This window comes from Ailuropoda melanoleuca, chromosome 4, assembly GCF_002007445.2.
Source record: "Ailuropoda melanoleuca isolate Jingjing chromosome 4, ASM200744v2, whole genome shotgun sequence".
NCBI lineage: Eukaryota > Metazoa > Chordata > Mammalia > Carnivora > Ursidae > Ailuropoda > Ailuropoda melanoleuca.
In genome coordinates, this window is record NC_048221.1 from 59,519,403 (window position 1) to 59,545,425 (window position 26,023).

General features: G+C 42.4%; 1 protein-coding gene across 2 annotated transcripts in view; it reads right to left on the bottom strand.

Moving 5' to 3' along the window:
- Positions 1 to 23,582, bottom strand: part of LOC100466952 (sulfotransferase 1C1) — a 49,396-nt gene extending 25,814 nt beyond the window's left edge. For both annotated transcript variants that reach the window (XM_034658913.1, XM_002930285.4), the window contains exons 1-3: positions 23,405 to 23,582; positions 3,097 to 3,296; positions 813 to 941 (exon numbers count right to left, since the gene is read on the bottom strand). In XM_034658913.1, coding sequence (XP_034514804.1) covers positions 813 to 941; positions 3,097 to 3,268 — 301 coding nt within the window. In that variant the 5' untranslated portion in view covers positions 3,269 to 3,296; positions 23,405 to 23,582. The remainder of the gene's footprint in view (positions 1 to 812; positions 942 to 3,096; positions 3,297 to 23,404) is intronic.
- Between the last annotated feature and the right edge of the window lie 2,441 nt (positions 23,583 to 26,023).

A 26,023-nucleotide genomic window follows, 5' to 3' on the forward strand; every position in this document is an offset into this window, starting at 1 on the left:
TAAAAAATCAATTTCTTCCTGTTTCAGTCTTGGTAGTTTGTAGGTTTCCAGGAAGTCCTCCATCTCTTCCAGATTGCTTAATTTATTGGGCATATAGCTGTTGATAAAAGTTTCTAATAATCCTTCCAATTTCATTGGTATTGGTTGTGACCTCTCCTTTTTCATTCATAATTTTATTAACTTGTGTCCTTTCTCTATTCTTTTGGATAAGTCTTGCCAGTGGTTTGTCAATTTTATTAATTCTCTCAAAGAACCAGCTTCTGGTTCTGTTGATCTGCTCTACTCTTCTCCTGGTTTCTAATTCATTGATTTCTGCTCTAATCTTGGTCAACTGCTTCCTCGTGCGTGGATGAGGCCTGTCCCTCTGTTGCTGTTCCAGCTTCTTGAGGTGAGAATATAAAAACTGCATGAGAGACTATGGACTCTGAGAAACAAACTGCGGGCTTCAGAGGGGAGGGGGCTGGGGAAATGGGATAGGCTGGTGGTGGCTAGTAAGGAGGGCATGTATTGCATGGTGCACTGGGTGTCATACGCAACTGATGAATCATCGAACTTTACATCAAAAACCAGGGCTGTACTGTATGGTGACTAACATAATATAATAAAAAACATTAAAAAAAAAGGAGAGATTTGAAAGTCTTATTTCCCAGTTGTAGTGAGTACATTGACCTTTACCTCTTTTCCAGTGTCCTTTGGAAATATTTTCCAGAAGGCTGATTGTAGAAACAATTCTCTTTTCAAATGCAAACTGACCTAGCACTTGGTCGTTGGTCTTAGTTACAGACTCGTGGGTTTTATTTGGGCAAACTTACCTGAGTTGAGGGGCGGGGGTAGAGCCCACTCAATGAAAGGATGCCGGTCAAAGGTGTTGGCCCTCTGGCACTTCTGCACATCTCCATCATTTTGGATCATGTCCACAATCTCTTGTGTCCAGGTTGTGCCTAGAGCATTAGTTATTGTCAAATCCATCCACTCACTGCACAATTTAATTCATTTCCTTGATTATTTATGTATTCTGTAAAATTCACATACTCTGAGTGTTAAGTGAAATCAGCTCAATTATCACCTCCTCTTTAATCCCCCATGCCTCATACAGGGCTTTGCACCTAGTAAATGTAGTTTGAGCGAATGTGTATTGAATCAAATGAATGTAGGGAGATATAAAGATGAATTAACTGCTGTTCCTATCCTAGCAAGTTTACAATCTTTTTGTAGGAGGTAAGTTAGGACAGAGACTACCTCTTGCCTAGCTTATATCCATTCTTTTCCTTCTTTCTCAAATTAATAGATCTTTAATTTTTAGGTGGGCATATAGCTACTTGCCTCAAAGGTAATATTTTCCAGTCTTTCTTGCATGATGTGGTCATGCCATTTTGGGAAGTTGTCTTTCAAAGGAAGGAACATGACCTTATTCCTCCCTCCCTACATTCTTGCTGCTTTTTGGAATGTGTGCAGAAAGTTAGAAAGAGCCGGGGTCTTCAATGATCAATGCAGCCACGATTTCATCCCTGGCTACTAATCTCCAGACTTCTTTTTCCTTTGGGTGTTCTGACAGTTGTAGCCAAATTGCATCCTACTTGACACGGAAGAGGAGTGCAAACAGACATATAGGTTGATAAAGAGCTAGACTGTGCTCACTGTCCACCAGATACCCGTTTTCCTTTTTCCACTGAAAGTATTTGGTGTCTCTCTGGCTCTTAGCCAAACCTGCTGCTCACAGATACATATGACATATACACAGATAACTAGAAGATTAACAGTATACAGTAAGAGCTAAAAAGGATGGGTAAAGGGCTACAGGAGTTCGGAGGAAGAGGGCCAACTTGCTGTGGTAGGGGTCAGTAAGGCTCAGTTCAGATGGTAGCTTTGGAGTGAAGAGTTGGAGCAGGACTGGAATGTTCATCTGCATTAAGAAGCCAGGGCATCCCAGGCTCCCAGGTTGGGGGCCTCAGGAGCCAGGGTCAAGACAGTCATATTTCCGAATTGGGAAGTGTAAGTGGGCTCACAGGGGGTAAGAGGTGGTGGGTAGGGGAGGGAATAAGGCTGGAGACTCGGAGTCCGTCCTGAGGGGACTTGGTATAATTTCAAGGTGAGCTGAAAAAAAAAAACTCCTGCTCTGAGGTACAATGCAAATTCAAGTTCAGTTCTGGGCAGGAGACATGTCCAGTGCAACCCAGATAGAAAAGGAGATTCTTGAGGAATAGAGCCCTGCTGACAGGAAGCCTCTGCCCTAGTTTTAAGTAATGCTGAGTCATGAGAACAGAGCGAGGCTAAGAAGGGACTTCTCAGCCACAAAGGGCAGAAACAGTCCAAGGAAAGTTCCAAGAACTGTGGTGAACAGACTCTTTTCTGAAATCTTTCTGGTTATGAATACTGAAAGTTCCTCTTGTGGGTTAAATGGCCACTGAGAGACCTTCCCAAACTGCTTACAGCTTCAAGTTCATCACCTCACTTGGTCGCATGGTTTGATGTTACAAATGCAGGTAATTCAGGGGGATTGTCATTCTATGGCCTCCCCAGTTAGGATGTTCTCTGTTCCTCCACCCCTGCACAAACCTCGCAACACCTTGTCTTTGCAGACCCTCACTTTTGTCACAGTGTCCTCTTCATTTTATAAGATCCTGGTAAGTTTCACCTCCCCTTTCCCAGATCCTTCCCACTGTACTTGTATGGGTGTTGGACCCAAAGCTATTAGAATTTTTCATATTGGGGTGAAAGTCCTCATTTCCACATTGGTGTCCCCCCATTAAGAGATGTTTCTTATGGGCAAGGAATGTGGTCACTTTCTGGATTACTTAGTGGATGGGAACCAGGAGTACCCCGGTTGTCAAGATTACTGTGAGAATTTCTGTATAATTTCTCAGACTCTGCTTTTAAATAATCTTGTAATTCATTTGGTCCTTTGAGGATCTGGGATTCTACCTAAGTTAACAGGAGGACCTTGGATCCTGGGGGATTGGAGCTCAGAAGCAAGTCTGGTTTCATTTCTCTCAGGGGCAGCCCTGGTGAAAATCTGCATTTTTAAAATAGGGAGGCCCCTCCAGTCATCACAACTCTCTACAGCTGGCTTCCCCACCACCATTTTCCCAAACCTACCTGCCTTTGCATAGGATGCAATGAGGAGATCATCAGGTTTTGCTTGGAAATTCCAGATATTGTCCCAATTATCACTCATTATCTTGGTCAGAAGGACTCCATTCACTTCCCTGGTTTCTGGTTGTATGTATTTTCCCACCAGCTGGTGATCTTTTATTTCTTCCAGGGACATCTTTCTATGTAGGCCTACCAGACAGATGCTTAAAAGAAAGGTATGCTTGTGTCAATGCTCAAAACAGTCATTCCTGTCAAGAAAAACATTCTTTGAGAAAGTTAGGAGAGGTATAGTGGGCATTCATTACTATGCTTAATGTTAATTTAAGTGAGAGAAGTCAAAACGGGGAGTCAGAAGCATTTTCAATAGCTTCGTTTCAGGGTGTCAGGATGGTAAAGACACAATCACATTTCAGATGAAAGCATATTGGGAGATGTGCTAGACCAGATAGGTTTTGATGGGCTTATTAGAGATGGCCTGAGGCCTGAGTGACAGGAGGGGACCAGGTCTGAGTGACAGGAGGCGACCAGGTCAGAAGACTGCTAAGCTCACAGGCCCTTGTCAAGTTTGGCAATAAGAGAGGGCCAGAATGGAATCAGCACTTAGGCTGGCCATCTACAAACTAGCATTGAGGGATGCTGTGGGTGGGTTGGCGAAATCACATCTGACCTACACAGTTCTAGAGCTGACATGAGTCACAGAGCAGGTGGGGCAGAAATAAACTCACATTAGGGTTCCCTTTCCACACAACGGCCATCAAAACGTTTCAGTGTGTCAGATCTAGATTATATGAAAGTCTCTTTGTGCATCCATAGCTCCAGGCATCACTCCCTGTCCCAAATCTCTGGCTGAAGTGTAATATATGCCCGCTGAGGTGGTAACCCCAATTTGCTTGGGGGAGTAACCCCCACTGGCATGGGGTACCATAGCTGTTTCCTTTACAGATAACTTTGTTTCAGTTTCTTGAAATCTTACATTTATTATAGAAATGTAGCACACTAAATCCAACCACAGCATTACTAGTTTTAAGAGTAATCTTGGCACATTTAGTAAGTACTTCTTATGTAGAAGCAACTTTTACATATTGGAATATCCAAGAGATGAGCCTTGCAATGAGAAGTCAATGTGTTATCGAGTATTTTAATATGCAGACTTGGGATTTTAGGTTGAAAGGTTAGATAATTTTACTTAGCTTACAAATGTTTAAGAGAATTTAAGAATCAATTTATAAGCTTAATTTTACTAGATTCATGAGATTTAATGAAGTAATTAGAATTTCTTTCTCTTTTTGTTATTATCAGACAACTTAGATCCTTAAAGAGAGGAGATGCAATTTAAAATATTTAGGGGAGTATGGTGACTAACATAATATAAAAAAATGAAAAAAATATTTAGGGGAATTTTATTAACTAGGTTGAAGAAGCCTTTGTAAGTGGAAAACATTTACCCATATGCCCCTGATACCCTGTGGTCTACTGTGGGGTGCAAGACTCTTGTTTTAATCTTAATTCTGAGTTTTGCTTTCCTATCTGTAGAATGAGGGGGGTCAGTCTGTAACTCTAAGTTGCCTCTGACTTAAGTACGTATCTAATTGAACATTTTCCTTAGCCAAAAGTCAAATAAAATATTGACCACTCCATTTATGGGAGGTGTTTGCTTTCTGAGACCTCTTCATTTTCAATAATTTCTATTGTTACCTCTCCAAGTTTACTAATCTTTTCTTCAACAGTGTCCAGTCTGTTGTTTATCCTGTTCAGAGTGTTGTTCATATTTGATATTGTTTCTTTTTTTTCATTTCTAGGAGTTTAATTGTTTTTTTTTTTATATCTTACATACCTCTTCCATCATGCTTACACTTTACCTTTTTGAAGATATGGAGTATTTTTATAATAGTTGTCTTATTTTATTATTTTTTGGGTAGATATTTTTAAAATTCATTTTATTTAACCAAAACAGTTCACCAATTTCTCTAATGCCTTCTCCTCAACTGTGACAACCACCAATCTGTTCTCTGTATTTAGGAGACTAGTTTTTAAAATACATATTTTTTTCTAGATTCCACATATAAGAGAGATCATATAGTATTTGCCTTTCTTTTCTTTTTTTTAAATAATTTTTTTATTATATTATGTTAGTCACCATACAGTACATCCCTAGTTTTTGAGGTAAAGTTCCATGATTCATTACTTGCGTATAACACCCAGTGCACCATGCAATATGTGCCCTCCTTAGTACCCAAAGAATTTGTCTTTCTCTGTCGAATTTATTTCAGTTTGCATAATGCCCTTGAAGTCCATCCATGTTGCTGCAAATGACAAGTTTTCATTCTTTTTTTTTTTTTAAAGTACTCTCTACACCTGATGTAGAGGTAGAACTCATAACCCTAAGATCAAGAGTCATATACTTACAGACTGAGCCAGCCAGGTGCCCCTCATTCTTATTTTATGTCTGAATAATATTCCACTCTGTGTGTGTGTGTGTGTGTGTGTATCATAAATCCCTTATTCATTTCTTCATTGAAGAACACTTAGGTTGTTTCCATATCTTGGCTATTGTAAATAACGCTCCAGTGAACATGGGGGTACATGTATTTATTTGAATTAGTGTTTTCATTTTCTTCATTAAATACACAAAAATGGAATTTCTGGATCATACAGTAGCTTGATTTTTAATATTTTGAGAAATCTCTATACTGTTTTCCACAATGGCTGCACCAAATCACCTTCCCATTAGCAGTGTGCAGGCTCCCTTTCCTCTATATCCTTGCCATCACTTGCTGTTTGTTACCATTATTAAGCAGGTGAGCCTTCTTCACTTTAAGCATGGGTGTGATCTGCTGTCTCTGTGCTGGGCCCCAGGATGGGTTAGTCTGAGCACATGAGCCCCATAAGAGCTGTTTCTCAGTTTGCTATATAGTCTTGTGGGTCTTAGGATACGAGCTTCCTTGGTTTTCAAAGTTAGATGTTTTGGAGACTCATCTCCCAGGTGTACGCCTTAAAACTTGGGTTCTCCAATGTGGGTGTGAGCACTTTTCTCCTCAGGGAGAAGCTCTGGGTTTTGAGTTCCCCTCCAGTTGTGAGTTGTGGTGCCTAAGATAGGATTTATGGTGAGATTGTGTCCTAGCCTGTCTTACGCACTTCGATGTGGTCTTCTCATTTGCCCAATGTGTAGCTGTCACTCAGCCAGGCTTTAAGTTTTTATAGAGGAAATTGTTCCACTTGTAGCTGTGGACTCATTAAGTTCATGAGAGGAGGTGAGTTTGCGATCTTTCTACACTGCCATCTTGAACCAGAACTCAGTCTTTGGTGGGGAAGCTAGGCATGTGCGGGGAGGGGATATACGGGGAATCTCTGTACCATCCTTTCTACTTTGCTGTGAACCTAAAACCACCTTAGAAAATAAATTCTATTAAAAAATTAAAATGAGTTTTCCATTCTTCCTTGTGATATATCTATTAATGTTTCATATAAAAGTATTTCCTCTCCACCCAAATGTTCAAGTAAACTTGATAATTCAGAGATATGTTGTCTGTTTCAGGCACATGCTGGCCCACTGCACATATTTTTTACAGCATTTGTGGTGTTATTTAAAAACAAAATTAACAGGTTATGAGTATGTCAGGATGGCTTTAAGGACCATGGAGACATAGTCTTAACATCAAGAAGTGACTCCAATGGTGGGAAATCCAGACAGGCCAGTGGAAGAGACTTTGGCAAGTGTTTGCTGCTGTAGCTGTTGGTGCTACCTCTTCCTCCTAAACAGAATGTATGTTCTGCCTGAGTTCTTTTAGAAATTGTTCTAGGTTTGGGTCGAAGTCTGAGATGTTAAAAAATGACAATTTTTCCAAGAGTAGAGAAATATGATTCTACCAGTGATTCCAAAGATGGCCTCAAGGAAGAGAGAATCTTGTCCCCCATGAGATCTCTTTCATGTGCCACCATTCTTTCTCTCCACTGTGTCCTCTGCTGTACCCACACTGGACTTATTTTCATTTCTTGAGCAGTCTTCAACTTTTCATAACACTGCTGTTGGGTATCTATGTGCCTGCCCCTGGCTAATGAATATTCAACTTCTTCTTCTTAGACACTAAAATGTAACTTCACTGTGGTTTGACCATGTATCATTACTATACAGCACATCATCCTGACACATGTCTATTTTACTTGACACATGTTCTTGCAGGGAAGGAATTAGGTTATTCGTGTATCTCCAAGGGAAAAAAAATAGATGTTATCTGTTTCAAGACACATAGGATGGAGTATATAAAGAGCTGATCCTTTAAATTTGGAAAGCATATACCTGTTATTCATCTCCTTTGTGTCAATCCACACTTCTTTGTAGCATTTTGTGAATGGAACTAGGTAGATCCTTGAGACAAGAAATATGACACTAGACCCCACCACTTCTCCCCAAGGAGACCAGTGTAACTCTTGCAACCCAAGCCTGACACCTCCAGTGTTGTACTGGGGGCGGGAAAGCTGCCATTAAATGCTATTGCCAGGGATTATCACGACATCCATGGGTGTGCTCAGAGGGACACATTTCATTCACCTTGACCTCTAAACAGGAAGCAGTCCTTTCACTAACTTCATCTGCAATCCCACAGCACTGGAGAGATGGAGCGGCCTCCAAATGTCCACATCTTAATCCCTGGAAACTGTGCATATGCCACCTTACATGGAAAAAGGGACTTTGCAGGTGTGATTAAGTTAAGAGTCTTGAGGTGGGGAGATTATCCCAGATGATTCAAGTGGACCTGATATAGTCACAAGATCCTTATATGAAGGAGACTGGAGGTTCAGACTCACAAAAAAGTACTGTGATGATGGAAGCAGAGGTCATCAAAAACAAAGAAAGACTGGGAGACTGTTCTAGAATAAAGGAGGCTAAAGAGACATGCCCAGATGCTTTGATTGAAACTTGATTAGATCTCAGTTTTAAAAAGCTTTCAATAAGATATTCTTGGGACAGTTGGGGAACTTTGACTAAGGACTGTTTAATGGTATTATGTTCATGCAGAAGAGCACTTGAATGCAGCTGCCCCTGGCCCAGAGCTTATGCTAAGGATATAATAGGAAAACATGTTTGTGACCTTGCTGGCTTTAGCGTAAAGGTCAGAGACCAGCGGCCCAGAACTCCTGGCTTACACAGCAGTTGGGAACACCCTGCTCACTCAGGGTGGAATGCTGCCCTCAGATAATGAGTGGCCAGGAACGCCTAGTCAGCTAAAGGGCAGAACGCTGCCCCAAACAAAACTTGATTGCTCTTGACAATAGCCTGCAGGGTCCATAGAAACATGTTTAAGAATAGGCCTCACTTGCTGAATGTTACATCATCTAATCCCGTGACCTTCCCTGTAATGTACTACTATTCACTGGGATGTAATATGGATCATTCTCTTGATTATCTTTGATTGTTTATTGCCAATAAATAATGCAAGGTTGCAGCTGTTCAGGGCAATCGCACTCTTGACTGTGGCACGCCTGGTGGTCGTCCCCTGCACCCACGCTCTCTTTGGCAAGCTAAACTGTCTGTGCTTCATCCTTCTACTGAATCAACGCCAGAGCTCCATGGGCGGTGGCGCGTCAAGTGGCACCTGAACAGGGACAGGAACAGGGACCCAAGCAGGGACCTGGAACAGAGACTTGAAACTACAGTGGAGTAGGAGCCTCGACTGATAAAGAAGCAAGGCCTTGGTCATTTCCCGCTGGTGAGTCAGGGAACTTTCAGCAGGGTATGGGTAATTCTCAGAGCACAGATAATTATCACCCTTACGTCTGTCTTTTGAAGCAACTCCTAAGAGCAGGAGGAGTTAAGGTTAGCGAGGGCAAACTTCTGGACTTATTAAAAGTCATAGAAGAATACTGTTCATGGTTTCTCACTGTGGGGACCTTAGATCTGCAAGCATGGGAAAAAGTAGGGCATGAGCTTAAGCAACAGCACGCTTGAGGAAAGCCTATTCCCATTACTATTTGGCCTGCGTGGTCTCTGATTCAGTCTATCCTGGAACCCCTTTAAACTCCGGACTCAGTGATACTGAACTTGAGAGTCGTAATGCCAAAGATGAGTCCTCAACAGGACCTGAACATGTTGTCCTGGAAGGAGGAAAAGTAAAACCTGTTCCCCCTCCTCCCCCTTCCATAGAAATGGACAGCTTTCCACCACCACCTTTGCTTACAAAGAGGAACAGTGGTTTCCTCTCACAAAAACAGGCAATGGCTCCACTATTAAGGAGCAACACCAGTCATAGCTTTTGGTGGTTCAAAAAGGCTTGCTCCTGGCCAAACAGCAAGGAAATTTAGATGCTCTACAATTTGTGTTCCCTGGAACTATAAGGGAACATTTGCCCCCTGGGGTAGATCCTGGAAGGAATATATGAAGCCATGCACAAACCATTTCCCTTTAAAGTTCTCAAAGAATTAAAACAGGCAGTTCAAAACTATGGTATTAATTCACCCTTCACTATGGGCCTTATCAGGGTGTTGCAGAAGGCAAGTGATTAATTCCCACGGACTGGTCTTTTTTTAGTGAACACTGTCCTGTCCCCTGGGGAATTCTTACAATTTCCTACATGGTGGCAAGACCATGTGGAAACTGCTGCAAATTATAATTGAGCTCATAACATCCCTATCCCTCTAGAACAATTGATGGGAATGGGACCTTGGAGTCAAGGGAATGGAGTCTAAATCTACAGCTAATGCTTCTTCTCAAAAGATTATTCAGGGTGCTAGGGAGCCTTATACTGTATTCGTAGGAAGATTACAGGAAGCTATTAAAAGACAGATCAATAACGTAGAAGCTGCTGACACTTCATTACAATTATTGGCCTATGAAAATGCAAATGCAGATTTTAAGAAAGTTATCTCTCCTTTTAAAGGAAAAGGCACACTCACTGATGACATCAAATTGTGCCAAGGTGTAGGCACTGAGACCTACAAAGCTGACTTCCTAGCTCAGGCCATGGCAGCCTTAACAATAAATATTTTCAAGGGACAATGCTTCAACTATGGGAAAAAATGGGCATACTCGAGCCCAATGCTGTCTTAAGAATAGAAATGTGATGGGAAAAAACAATCAAAATAATTTCCCTAGTCTTTGTCCCCGATGGAAAAAGGGGTATCATTGGGCTAGTCAGTGCCACTCTAAAGTTCACAAAGATGGTACTGCTCTACAGGGAAACAGGTTATGGGCCAAGCCCTCAGCCCCAAACCGAAAGGGGGCACCCCCCAACCTCAGTCTCGGACAATTTTAGATTTGTTGCATGGCACACCAGGGAGTGCAGGACTTGATCTCCCATGTAGAGAAAACTTTTTATTGCTCCCAAATCAGACTCCTCAGAAGGTTCCTACAGTCTGTTTTGGCCCTTTGCCAAACAATACTGTAGGACTAATTTTAGGATGATCTAGTTTGACTAAAGAAGGTGTTTTAGTTCTTACAGGAATCATTGACTCAGATTATACTGGAGAAATCATGGTCTTAATGTCTTCAAATACCGCATATAAATTTTTAAAGGGAGACTGAATAGCACAGTTACTATTGCTGCCATATATTATGGGAAAAATTAAAAATCAATCATGTGGTGACGTGGGCTTTGGAAGTACCGGTCGGTCAGATTGTATTTGATGAAATATTTTTCAGAGAAAAACTGACCTGCTATATAAAGATACAGGGAAAGTCCTTTCAGGGACATATTGATACTGGAACAGATGTGTCCATTATTGGAACTGATAATCAATCGGCCTAAGAAATGGCCTCAGGGCCCCATGGCAATAACTATTTCAGGTTTAGGACAAGCAGAATATGTAGACTGAAGTCTTCATATTCTCCCATGGGAGGGGCCTGAGGGACAAAAAGGATATATTCAGTCATATATAATAGACAATCCCATCAATCTGTGGGGTCGAGATTTACTCCAACAATGGGAAACGTATATAATACCATCTCCTACAAAAGAGATGGACGCCAGTCTGCCTTTTTCATAGGGGCCACTGCTTGGCCTCCAATGGGTCCTCCAGAGCCAGTCCCACTAATGTGGAAGGATGAACGCCCCATTTGGATCAAGCAGTGGCCATTAAACAAAGACAAATTAGAAGCTCTGCAAAGTTTGGTTCAAGAGCAGCTTCAGAAAGGACATACAGAGGAATCCTTTAGTTCTTGGAATTCACCAGTTTTCGTAATGAAAAAGAAATCTGGAAAATGGCATTTACTTACTGATTTAAGAGCAGTTAATGCAGCAATTCAATCTATGGGACTGTTCCAGCCAAGACTCCCTTCCCCCAATATGATACCTCTTAATTGGCTCTTATTATTATTGATTTACAGGACTGCTTCTACACAATTCCACTTGCACAAGATTGTCCCCGCTTTGCTTTCACTATCCCTAGTGTTAATTTTACAGAATCTTCCAGGCGCTTTCAGTGGAAAGTGCTCCCACAGGGAATCCTTAATAGTCCTACCATATGTCAAAGTTATGTGGCCCGAATTCTTGAACCAATTTGGGACCAATATCCACAAGCTTATTTAATCCATTATATGGATGACATTTTATGTGCAGCAAAAATGGAAGAAGAATTAGCTACTGTTTTCAGTTCCTCAAATATCAAATTGATCTTCATAAACTTGTCGTTGCTCCTGAAAAAATGCAAACCTCAACCCCTTATTCTTACTTAGGTTATATAATGGATCATACCACAATATGTACCCAAAAGGTACAAATTCAGCAAGATGCCTGTAAAACTTTAAATGATGTGCAAAAATTATTAGGAGGCATTAACTGGATTAGACCCAAGATAGGCATTCCTACCTATGTGTTACAAAATCTCTTTGAATTATTAAAAGGTGATCCAGACTTAAACAGTCCTCGGACCCTCAATGAAGCAGCCATTTCGGAGTTGGAATTTAGAGAAGAACAAATTCATAAGATGTAAACTCAAAGAGTTGTACCAAATATGCCTTTAACATTACTTACTTTTCATACATGCCATTCACCTACTGGTCTCTTAATTCGGCATGAGGCCCTAGTAGAATGGCTGTTCTTACCAAACCATACCACAAGAACACTAAAGGTTTACTTGGGTCATATTGGAACTCTTTTGCAGGTGGGATGGAAACGTGCTCAACAATTAACTGGCTTGTATCCTTCGACAATCGTTCTTACTAAGGCACAGATCGAAACTGCTCTGCAAAATAATCTCTCTTGGCAAACTGCGCTTAGTCAATTTGTGGTAAATTTATCCTCCCACTACCCCTCTATTCCTTTACTGTCTTTTCTAAAGAGAACTTCCTTTATATTACCCAAAGTCACAGCCTCTTCACCTTTACCTAATGCTGTGACCTTTTTCACAGACGGATCTGCAAGAGGAAAAGCCTGTTACCATGGGCCTCGAACTAAAATAATTGAGACCCCTCATCTATCTGCTCAGAGGTCTAAATTAATGGCTGTTAGTACTCTTTTTCAGGATGTCTCCAATCCCTTTAATTTACTTTCTGATTCTTTATACCCAGTCTACGTCGTTAGCCACATCGAGACAGCCTCCATTTCCACATCGGATGCCCAGCTTATGACCTTTTTTCAACAGTTGCAGCAGCTTACATATTCCCGTGTTCGCCATTTTATATTACTTGTATTCGCAGTCATAATAATCCTCCAGGTCTGCTCTCTGAACGAAATGCCACAGCTGATGCTCTTTTATATCCGGTGTTTCAAGACGCCTCCCACTTCCATACACTGACTCGCGTTAATGCTCGAGGGTTATGACATCATTTCCCACTTACATGGGAACAAGCTAAAACCGTTATAGGATCCTGTCTGGCCTGTGCCACGTTAAATGCACAATCTCAGACAACTGGGGTTAATCCCCGTGGTTTACAAACCAACGAAATCTGGTAGATGGATGTCACCCATTATTCTCCATTTGGTAAATTATCTTTCATTCATGTCACCATTGATACATTCTCCCAATTTATTTGGGCTACTGTCCAAACTGGAGAATCAGCCTCTCATGCCATCTGACATTTAACCAGTGCTTTTGCTGTTATGGGACTTCCTAAAAGTATCCAAACAGATAATGCTCCTGCTTATGCCGCTGCCAAACTACAACAAATTTTTGATGCCTGGAATATATCACACACCACGGACATCCTGTATAATCCCCAAGGACAGGGTATTGTGGAAAGAGCCAACTAACTCCTCAAATTATAATTACAGTACACATAACCCCCATGGAAATGTTGGCAAAAACCTTATTTACTTTAAATTTTTTGAACGATGAGAATGACTCTACTGCTGTTGACAGACATTTTCATAAGTCTCACCTGGAAACACGTTCTCGGTCCCCTGCTGTCTGGTGGAAGGACGTGCAATCTAATCAGTGGTTTCCTGGCATTTTAATTACTTAGGTAAAAGGCTATGCTTGTGTGACGCTGGACGATGCTATCAAGCCTGTTTGGGTCCCCTCTCATTTATTAAAGGTTCGGCATGAGCAAGCAGAAGAGATTTGCGTTCAATCCAGTTTCCCCGATAATCAATTTCAGGGGCCTTACCCTACAGACCACCAAGATCATGCTGCCAGGAACTGAGACAGCGAAGATACCCACATGGGGTCAGATCAAGAAGCTGACCCAGAAAGCAGAAGTGCTGTGTAATGAACAGCACCCCTTTACCCCCAGCAATATGGCTGGTACTATGATGGCTTTATTGATGGTAGCGGTTTAAGCATCCCACTGTGTCGCACGGCACCAGCCACCAATTTTACTTACTGCACCTATGTATCCAATCCCTCTCTTACCAGGCCAGTTGAATGGGATGATGATGCCATCCCTGTATACATTACTGGATCTAAATGGATCCCAGGGACAGCAGACCCTAGGCTCTGATTTTCCCTAAAGAAGGACTAGAAATTAATATCACATTGGGCTTTAATACGAGACCTATATGTATTGGCCATTATGAAAATTGCTTAAGACCATTAAACCAAGGATAGCTGGTGACCTCTCCTGGAAACATTAATTCCTCCAGAATGCAACTTTATTTTTTATTTTTTTATTATTTTTTAAAGATTTTATTTATTTGACAGAGACAGCCAGCGAGAGAGGGAACACAAGCAGGGGGAGTGGGAGAGGAAGAAGCAGGCTCCTAGTGGAGAAGCCTGATGTGGGGCTTGATCCCAGAATGCTGGGATAACGCCCTGAGCCGAAGGCAGACGCTTAACGACTGCGCTACCCAGGCGCCCCCAGAATGCAACTTTATTTGGTATCTACTGTGGGCTTTGCCTACAATTTTAATGAAGAAAACATTGAAATCCCACCAATACCTAAATGTAAAACGGCCAGCGTGTGGTCAGATAAAGGGATTCAACCCAATTGGGAGAAAGTTCGAAGACATCTATCTAACTCTAAACAGCTACAAGCTACCATTCAAGGCATCACTCATGCTGATTTACAAAATGTACCAGGCTTAAGCTTGGAGGAAAATATTGATGGGATGCTGTCCCCCTCAAATCTTTTCCAGTGGTTTAACAATAATGGTACTAGCCTTCTAGGAGCTCTACTATTACTTTTTATCTCTTTGTAATATGCTTAGTCCTCAGATGCAAAAGAGAAGCCTTCCGATGAGTGATGGAATGTGAAGTGGTCAACTCCGCCTTCCTGCTTCTGCAAAAAGAAAAAGGGGGAAATGCAGCAGCCCCTGGCCAAGAGCTTAAGCTAAGGATATAATAGGAAAACATGTTTGTGACCTTGGGGCTGTAGCATAAATGTCCGAGCCCAGCGGCCGGGAACGCAGGGCTTGCCCAGTGGCCGGGAAGGCCTGGCTTACACAGCAGTTGGGAATGCCCAGCTTGCTCAAGGTGGAGTGCTGCCCTCAGATAACCAGCGGCCAGGACCGCCTGGTCGGCTAAAGGGCAGAACGCTGCCCCAACCGAAACTTGAATGCTCTTGACGATAGCCCGTGGGGTCCATAGAAACATGTTTAAGAATAGGTCTCACTTGCTGAACGTTACATCATCTAATCCCGTGACCTTCCCTGTGATGTACTACTATTCACTAGGATGTAATACAGATCATTCCCTTGATTGTCTTTGATTGCTTGTTGCCAATAAATACCCAAGGTTGCAGCTGTTCAGGGCGATGGCACTCTTGGCGGTGGCATACCTGGTGGTCGTCCCCTGCACCCATGTTCTCTTTGGCAAGCTAACCTGTCTGTGCCTCGACCTTCTCTGGAATCATCGCCATGGCTCTGCGGGCAGTGTCACAGCACTTGAGTAGCTCTGGCTGATTAAGTCTAATCACTGTATTATGAGTCAATATTCAATGAACTTTGTTTATTTCACTTCTTGGCTCATGTGTGTTATTTGTGTTATTAGAGTCTTCAATAGCTTTACTCTACTCCGTCTGATTCAACATTTGTGGAATAGAACAGCCACTAAGATAAAGTTTGCCAATTTCTTCTTGTATTTCTCTCAATCGTTACTCTTTATACTTTGAATCTGCTAATAAGTGCATAGTAGTTCAAAAGTTTAACCTTCTGAGTAAATTTTTCCTTTTATTATGAAATGCCACCTTTATCTGTGATAATTGCTTTTTTTAAAAAGTTCTTTGTGTTTGAGAACAATGGCCACAATAGTAGCCACTCTTTAGGTAGTATTTTCCGGGTATACATTTTCCTAGTCTTTTATTTTCAACTTTACTCATTTTATTTTCTGTTTTTTTTCTGCTACCAAGAAATCTTCGTATTTTAAATAGTTCTTTTTTTTTTTCTCCTAACATGTCTTTCTTCCCTACTTTATAAAATAGCATTTTATCTGGTGTTCTCAAATTTCTGGGACAATATCTAAACTTACATTTATTCTTATTTATCTCTCCTGGAAGTTGTACTTTTTGATATCAAGGATTTGTAAGTTTCATAGATTTTGGAACATTTTCAGCTCTTCATATATTGTCTTTCTCCCACTCTTTGTTCTTACCTTGTGGAACTAACCGGCTTTATGTCTGACTTTCTGATTCTGTCTTCATATCTCATAGCCACTCCTTCACATTTTCCTTTGCTTGCTTCTCTGGCTCCAGTCTATGTGATTTCCCCAGCCCTACCTTTTATTTTATGAATTCCCTTTTCAGTTAGTGAGCAGCAGTGTGCCATCCTGCCAGCAGCCCCACAGTTATCAAAGATGGCTTGCTGAGCTAGTGGTGGTACATATGGCCATGCAGAGCAGGTTGCCTATGACAGGACTCTTCTCTAGGGTTTTTCTGGCTCATGAGCAGTTGCTCACAGTCTCTGGTTTGGTCAGGCCAATGGCAGCTGGACAATTTTCATATTAAAGGCCGTTGTATTTGGCTGCCTTAATTTGGGGGGACATTGCCCAGGAACCAGTCACAATGAAGGTCACTCACATGAAGGTTTTAGCACATATTACCATACCAGAGGCTGTACTTAAGCACAAGGTGGATGCCTTTCCCCTTATCCAGGTCACCAGCCATTCGGGGCTCAACTTCTGACTACCAATAGCTCTGCAGGCTCCACCCTCCACCACAAAACTACAGTTTACCACCCCCCCACACCCTCATCCCCTGTCAGTCTGGGATCCTCAGCTCCACCATTCCAGCCTGCCATAGTTACCACTCCCATATTCCTTATTGCTCCCATGTCTCTGCAGGTCATGGGGGAGCTGCTGCCACACTAGTCTGGGCCCACTGCAGGGCACTATACTTATGGCAGCTGCAGCAAAATGCATTGTTTTGAATTACAAATTACACTCCTAAACCAAACACTGGAAACTGTCTGGTCATGCTTCCATTCAGGGAGGGGATCACCCTTTCAGTTTGATTTCATAGGACCACTGCCTTTGTGGCACTACCTGCCTCACTGTTATGTCTATGGATTTTTTTTTTACCAGACTACTGCTTGCTATACCCACCAGAAACTTCTCTGCAGAGCAGATAATCTTGCTTTTCTAAGTACGTCCTACCCCCATTCAGCTGTCCGGACACCATTCACTCAGATCAAGGATCTCATCTTAATGCCCATAGAACACAGCCCTGGGCTCTTCTGTAGGAGCTCCAATGGAACTTTTACCTTCCATACTACCACAGACCTGTGGCATTACTGAATGCCTCCGTGGTCTTTTAAAATCTCTTCTCCTTAAGTTGCAGGGCAGTACATGGACTCCTAAATGGAATTCCTTGCTGCAGTGACACTTCAAAGTCTCAGCCACATGGCTGCCACTCTCCTTACACCAACTGGGCTTGTTTGGCTGTGCTGCCTGATTATTATCAGAAGGGAATCTGTTGCCTTCATCTTATGGAGGACATTATTTACAAGTTTTCCAACAAATTTGAGTCCCCTTACTGACATAAAATGTCAATCATGGGGTGCCTGGGTGGCTCAGTTGGTTAAGCGTCTGACTCTTGATTTAGGCTCAGGTCATGATCACAGGGTCGTAAGGTCGAGCCCTGCATCAGTCTCCAAGCTCAGCATGGAGTCTGCTTGAGATTCTCTCTCCCTCTTCCCCTCCCCCTGCTTGTATGTGCTCTCTCTCTCTCAAAACAAATAAAATAGTAAAATAAAATAAAATGTCCATCATCTCTCCTTCCAATACTCTTGGTGACCCAAAGGCAGATGCATGGTTAGCGATGGCTCCCTGGTTATAGAGAGTCTTGGCCCATGAGAAAAAAGACCACAAGATTATCTGCTGCAGGATCACACCTACTCACTTGATATGCAAATTCCAGCGGAAATTCCGAAGTTTAGTGGCCTTAGTGGATGGCTCATTTCCCCTAACCACACCTCCCCACAGGAAGTGGAGGCAATTGCACCTGGGCCCACCAAAGGAAGAGTGTGGATCCCTAAAAGGGGAAAAGAGGACCTCAGGTTGGCTAATACCAGCAGCATTAGAAGATGATGGCACAGTGCAACAGTCACAACAGCTGGCCCTATCCCACTTTGGAGGGGACCACCAGTGGGCTGCTGACACACAACGACCCCATAGTAAATCTCCACATGGGGCAGTCAGTGCACAGGAACAAAACTATAAAATGCAGATGTTTGCTGCTGCTGGCCTTTTCTGTGCCTCGTGTGCCTTGTTGTCTGAGTCATGGGGTTTCTCCTGGGCCCCAGAGAGGCAACACTAGAAAATTGCTGAAATCGCACAGCCACTTGCCTGCAATTGCATCAGGGTGGGGGGCAGCTGATGTTGGAAGTCAGCCCTCCAAGGGCTTAGCCTGAGATGACAACAGATGGGGATACTAGCTGGTGATTGAAACACTCTCTCTTAAATGGGAACAATGGCACAAATGCATAAAGGCCACCAGTCCTGCCCAAACAGTTACCAGCATCCAGACCTCCCAGAACAGGCCATTACACTGCTCTAATTTCAATCCTAACTGGCTGACAGGTTTACGCAGTTCAGACCCATCTCTGGTACTACTGAGCCACACAAACTGCTGGGAACATATCACTAAATTTTCTTTAAACTAAGGCTATACATGTGCCTCCAATGGATCTGTTCAATGATGGGGACTCATGCCTTGGAGGAGAGCACTTCCCAGTCATTTCTGAGGTGCATCTCCTGGGAACCCCAAAATTTACTGAGAATTTGTGATACCAGTGCAAGCAAACCTAATCAGGGTATCTTAAATCCATGAGACCCTGTTAGACCTCTTGGCCCCTTACTTCCCCTCCTGAGTGGCTCTCTGGGAGAGTCACCCTGTTCTAGGTTGGCTCCCTTACCTGTAGCTATGCTGGAGATGACAATGCTCAGGCCCATAGTGACGTGACAATCTGGGACATGACCATGTCGACAGTGTGGGACACAAGGATTCAAGGCATGGTAGTGCCCTCACCCACGACACCCTGGGACATAGCCTCATCCTGAATGCTGCCCCTGTGACCTTCCCCTGTAGCAGAGATGACACCCAGGAATAGAGGCTGTTGATGATGGTGAACACTCCCCAGACTTGGTTGTGAACTGAAAGCTAATTTATCAGAATTCCCTGCTGGTGGCACTTTGCAGACTTTGCTATGTTTCCCAGGCCCCCTTACTTGCTGCTTGACTGTGAGGCAGGCTGCTCTCTGCTGCGACTTTAAGCTTTGGAAAACCAAGGTATGTGTCTAGTCTTACAACGTTCTGGGGCCCCTTTAAACATTTCACTCAATTGCTGGCTCTCACCACATCTGTTAGATTGGTCCACATCATGCATCCTACCAGGAGTTAGTGAATTTAATTACTGTTGAGAAGACCCTTCCCTGGTTGCAGACGCCACCACCACCATGGCACCTCTATTTCAGGAACAAAGCTACAGGGTCACGTTCTTACAGCCCCCCAAGGGGACCTTCCCCACAGTCCCTGCTCTGGGCTCCATAATCTTCCTGTTAATCCCTCTAATAGTCTTATTTGTCAGTCCATTCCTTAGTGATTTCTTAGTACAGATGGTTTTAGATAACCATTTCACTTTAGATTACTTAATTGGCCCAGCAAGGAGGTGTATGTGCCATAAAGGCCACCACCTGCTGCATATATATGACTGATTCTGGACAAATTCGGACAATCCAACAAGTATAAATATTCCACAATCTCATCCTAGTTATCAAATACCTACCTTAACCTTATCCAAGGGCTTTGATTTATTTTCTTGGCTGGACTCCAATAAATGAAGGGAATGGTTTGTCAGGATTTCAAATTGTGGTTTGTTTAATGATATGATTGATTGGCATTTACGCTTTGCTCATGTGTTTCATATGCTGGAGGAGCAACCCTGTTAGCAGCTTTTAATACCTCTGCTGCCCAGACAGTGCTCATGCTTTTCCCTAAAGACTAATGCCTCAGCATCGCTGGGTCAATTGTGATGACAAAACAGCTATTTCAAGTTGCTGTGCAGGCATTTTATAGTGTGACAACCCTGCTCATCCCCAGGGTCTGGAATTCAGATAAGGACCTGAGTTTAGGATGCCCATAATAAGTCCCTGCTTCATTTTCCCCCAGACGTCTTCTAAAATAACTACTTAGAGTTAAGCCCACAAAGAGTCAGTGACCTCCATCCCAAACCCTTTGTAAATAAGAGGTGCTTGCTACCCTGATCTTGATCTACTGCTTGCTGGTGACCTGAGACCAGAAGACTGCCCTTCCTCTGGCTCATTGCGTCACCTCCCTTCCGGGATTGCTAAATCATAAATCTTGTGGATTTACTTCCATTGTGTGGGTGTACCGAAACTGCATCTTTAATCAAAATGACTCCAGGGTTTTCACTTCCCCAAAGTGGGAACTCAGACGTTGAGGAAGATACCCGCTGCCCCTGTGTGGGTGGCTTGTGCCTCCTCAGTACAATTGCTCCGGCTTCTCAGCACAATTCACCATCAGTAACACTTTACATGTGGGACTTCTTTAGGTCTATTTTGAATGTAGGCTCCTCCAGAAAACATCTTTGTTTGCTCTGCTGGGCTGTGTGGCTGCTTTTTAAGGATTTCAGTGGATCTTCTTTATGGAAGAATGCAGCGTATGAATGTAAAAGGAATGACAGATATAAAGACAGCACCAGTAGATGCTAAACACCCTTTTATACAATGTTGAGAGAAATGGGATATTCACACAGTTTCAAAATATCCACTCACAGAAGATCACAGAGGAGAAAATGTGCCTTCTAATGCTCACCGTTCCCAAGTATAAATTAGCATCCCTGATAGCAGGATGACCTGCATTATATGCCAGCTGTGAGGCAGCGAGATATCAGATGCATGACGTGGGACATTTTCTGGTAATAATGTTTAACCTGCATTTAATCATGAAGAAATAATTGGATGCAAACACAATGTGAGATGTTCTGTGAGACAACTGGCCTGAATTTTTCAAAAGAATCAACATTTGGGAAATAGACAACAAAAGAAAACAAAATGGTTTGGGCCGGGGGCACTGTTGCAGATTATAACAGATGAAAGAGACATAACAAAATGCAATGCAAGGAACTTAACTGAATTCTGAATGGAAAAAAAAGCAGCTTTAGAGGACATTATTGGGACAGCTGGGGAAATCTGCATAGACTGTAATGTTTAGTAGTAGTATGAGAAGAGAGGAGACTGTCCTTACTTTTAGGAAATATCAGCTGAAGTATGTAGGGGGTGAAGTGCCACAGTGACCTCAACTTTCATTCTGATGTTTCTTTAAAATAGTATAAATTTATTTGTATATATGGGTATGGGTACCTATATGTATACATATATGTAGAGAGGAGGGAGAGGGGAACAGGTGCAGCAAAATCTTATCAGTTGGTGAAACTAGGTGAATGTTTACAGGTATTCTTTGCACTATTTTTAAAATGTCTCTGCAGTTTCAAAATTTTTAAAGAAAAATATAAGAGAAAAACAAAAGTCTCATTTGTTTTTCTGACACCTAGATAGTATGAGTGTGGGCTTCTAACGCAGATGACAACCAGCTTGTGGTTTTTCATGAGCAGGGAGATTTCTCCTCTTCCTTCCCAATCCCCAAGCCAAGACTGGAGAGTTCTCTTGCTGCACCTTTCTCAGGGTGGGCTTTTCCTGGAGTTCTGCCTCTTATCAGACTCCCCACCTTGTGTGGTGCTGGGCTTTATTTCCCAGCTCCCCACCCTCCTTGGCTGTCAGGATCAGAGTCAGAATCAGAGCTCAATGTCAGATACCCTCCCCCCAACCCACCCCTATCCTCCTGGGAACTTTCATGGTTATGGATTTTCCTCACAGGTTTGCTGGTTCAACAATACTTTTTAAAAGACATTTAAAAAAAACGCCAAAGACCCCTAGTTCTGGTCCCCTGTCCTGGTGGATGTGAATGTATCCCTTTGGGCCAGAGATGTATCTGGCTTCCCCACCCATCTATTTACTGCATTTCCATGCAACTTTGTTGGGCTCCAAGTTAAGGTGAAGGGCCCAGGAGCCCACAATGCCCTGTAGAGCAGCCTTCAGGAGGTTACTGGGGGGCAGGTCCCTCCAGGACACTACCTCCAGGACACTACCAGGACAGTGCACACTTGAGGGAAGGGGCTCAGCTCTGGAAGGTGACAGGGCAGTTTTCTGACTTGATCATGCTGGCCACACAGGGATTGTCTCCACCACCCAAGTTCTGGAATCTTGGGGTGGGGGTGGGAGGCTTCAGTCACAGGTCCACTGAGATAAAGGGGGAAGCTTTCAGAGAACCTCTGAGCCTGGTTTATGCAAGATGTAGGTTATACAAGATGCCCTGCACTACCTCAGACTCTTCAGCCTCACACTCCTGTTTCTCCTGTGGGTTTGGAAGATCACGACGACCTGGGCTGAGGCTCCAAGATGCCTGGGACCCTCCTCCTGCCCATCGCCCTTTCGCTCCTCTGGTAAAAAACTTTGCCAGAACTTCTGTGATTCCAGAAGGTCAGGGCTAAGTTGTGGTTGCCTAGCCTGAATTTTCTTTTCTGAAAATGGTAAGTTAGGAGGAGGGAATCCTTTCTGCAGTCACAGAAAAGCAAAGAAATCCTGTGACCAGCCCTGCAGGCTGTTGACCTAGGCTCCTGAATCTGCTGTCACTTTGCCCTTTGATTTTTTCAAAACAACTTTCAGTGAATAGGCAGGGAAATATGGCTCAGTGGTGATACCCTTGGCAAAGAACCTGGGACCCAACTGTCCTTGGTTGGTCTGACCCCTGTTTTAGGATGGCTGCAGTTATCTGACAGACACAGATTGAAAGCCTTACTCCATGGAGGTGGACCAGCAGTGTCTCCCATCTGTGGAGCGGGGGGGGAAGGACCTGGCAATAGTGTGCTCAGGGGGAATTTAACTTAACTCTGAGGAAAGAGTTATACTTTAATCCAATAAGGCCACCATAAGACAGAGGCCTTGGGAAATTTGAGACTGGGGGCAGAAAAGTATTTTTTTTCCCCTTCAGATCTTTGAAAAACATGTCTTTCCTTATGAGCTGGAGAAAATGATCTACTTTTCTCCCATCTTTTTTTTTATAATAATATTTTTTTTATTATGTTAGTCACCATACAGTATATCCCTAGTTTTTGTTGTAAAGTTCCATGATTCATTACTCGCGTATACACCCAGTGCACCATGCAATACGTGCCCTCCTTAATACCCATCACTGGCCTATCCCATTCCCCCACCTCCCTCCCCTCTGAAGCCCTCAGTTTGTTTCCCAGAGTCCACAGTCTCTCATGCTTCATTCCCCCTTCTGATTACCCCCCCGCTTCTTGCTCCCTTTCTTCTCCTACCCATCTTCCTACTTCTTATGTTCCATAAATGAATAACCTTGCTGTCTATTCTCTTAGAAGGAGAGCTAATCTGGTGATTCCATATAAGGACTTTCAGGCAGTACTCACAAGATTCCAGATGACTGGTTTTATTAGACCTTGGTCTTTGCTTTCTATTTGTTTACATTCGATGACTCTGTTTTCTTTAGGTTTTTCCTCCAGGATTCTTTGTGATTCTGAAGCCTCAGACGTGAGCCACAGATTAGTAAAGCAGGTGGAGCAGAACTTAATTGATCCTGTCCCTTCGTTCTCTTGATATAGGACCTGCTTAAAGCAGGTTAAGGATCAGGGTACGTATACGTGCTTGGCAATGGAAAGAGGAGGTGAAGGAAATAGCCAATGAAAGCCCTAATGATTATCTCCAGCAGATCTCACTGACAACACAGACAGATCTTTGGTTCCAAACTGTTTTTGCTTCGTGGCTGCCTATTTTTCTGGTGCTGGCAAACTATTTGGGAATTGCAAATTTGGCATTATAAGGAGTAATTATCTGGCATGCACAGTCTCACTTTCCCTCCTGTACCTGTAGTGTACTTTGATAAATGATCAGGGAATTCTTTCCAATGAACCCAGATGTGTCCTCAGAATCCTCCTTAAACAATTTTCCAGAGAGTCACTTCCACTTGATAATAGTTGACAAAAAGATGAAACCTGTTTGCCATCCCTGTTTTATGGTGTACATAACACTCTGATAGAATATAAGTCAAGGTTAAAAATGCAATGGATTTTCTTTCGGAATTCCATTTATTGATAATTGCAAACTAAGCATTTTTATTTTGTTTTGTTTGTTTAATTGAACTACCTGGGTGCCTCACATAATTCTATCATCATAAAATCATAAAATGCCCTTGTGGACACACTGTGTGGTCAAACTGCACATTTTCTAAAATCTGTTTGTTTTTATTTATTTCACAAAGTGATAGCTACATTTGCTTATGATTTTATTCCTCTCACAGTTTAAACTGCATTTTTTCCTGATTTTTTTTTGATATTTTCAAAACTTCCATGTTAATATTTGCCCACTTATGGAAATGGCCGTGCAAAGAAACAAAAGCCCCCAAATGAATTAAATCAAGCAATAAGCAGCTAACACTTATTAAAGGCTAATATATATTGGGCTCAATTTATAAGTGCTTTACTTGTATTACTATAATTTTAAAGTTCTGATCATAGTCATGCCAGAGAGATACTATCATTTTTCCTATTTTACAGATAAGGAATCTAAGTCCGAGAGGGCTTAAATAACCCCCTACCCCTCGAGTTCCCACAGTGGAAAGAGAGATTGCAAGTGTAAAGGTGATTAGTGCAGTTCAATGCCAGGCTGCTCACTTTGAATGGACAGAATCACATTTATTAGATCTACTGGATTCTCCTTATTTTGAAGCAATGACTTTAGATTATGAAATTAGATTAGATTATGAAATTAGAGTAGTAACGATTTTTTTAAGTCTAATAAACCATACTTTAACATTCTATATGTTAAAATGATCATCTTACCTACCGAGTTATACATATATATATATATATATATAAATGCATATTACTACCTTTAAAAAACCTATTAAGCTAAGTGTTTACTAAAGACCCTTGCTGTGAACTACAAAACTAAATTCTAAAATACTAAGTGTTTGATTTCAGTTTATGAAATCGGTTTGTTTCTGTTTGTTTCAGGGAGAAAAGAGTGAGATAGAAACAGCATACTTCTCATTACAAGGATTGGCAATTTCTGAAAATTTTATGTTCTGGATTTTTAATGACATTGTTAATATTCATCAACTCTTTAGGCCCACACCCAGAACTTAAGTCACAGTTATTTGAACGATGTGTTTAATTGTGAATCACAAATAAAATTTCAAATATTTGCTTCTGTTACTCATGTAGAAATGCCTCAGGACTTCTAACTGAACTAACCAATGGGGAGGATGACAGAATCCTAAAGGGGAAGTGACCAAAGGAGGCTTGACTGCTGTTCACATCTGGACCATGATAATTTAAATGGTAAGTGGGTTTGTGGGTGCCATGGAAAGAAACACAAAATAAGGCACTTAGATAGTTCAGAACTACATAACTATGGGATTTTTTGCCTGAACTCTATAGGCAGATAGATGGTCCTTATTTGTCCATCCGTTGTCTAACAGATAGTTACTGAGGAACTTCCATGTGCTAGGCACCTCCTGAGTGTTGGTGTGGTGGTATGAAGATTCACATCTGGTACAGGGAGACAGATAACAAAGTGATACACAAGATTGTAGCAGGTGCTATGCTATGAAGAAATTAAGAAAGCTAGTGATGGAGAGCAATGGGGTCATGGCCAAGAAGCCAAGAGTTATGGAAGCACTCTCAGAGGTGGTAGAATTCAAGTCTGAAGGAGGCCAGGCTGACAAACAGCCTTGACAAGAGAATACCAGGTCAACAAAGCTGCAAGTCCTAAGACTCAGGGCTTAACTGCTCCTGAGCCAATAGAAGGCCTGAGCCTCCAGTGGACTGACCAGGGGCAAGATCAGAAAGGTGGATGGGGATCATGTAAAGTAGACTTCGGGACTGAAAGCGAGTGTGGGTTTTATTCTAAATTAAGAGGGCCCCTTTGAGAGGTTTGAGTCTCTTGTTTCTTTTTTTAAGATTTTATTTATTTATTTATTTGACACAGAGAGAGAGAGCCAGTGAGAGAGGGAACACAAGCAGGGGGAG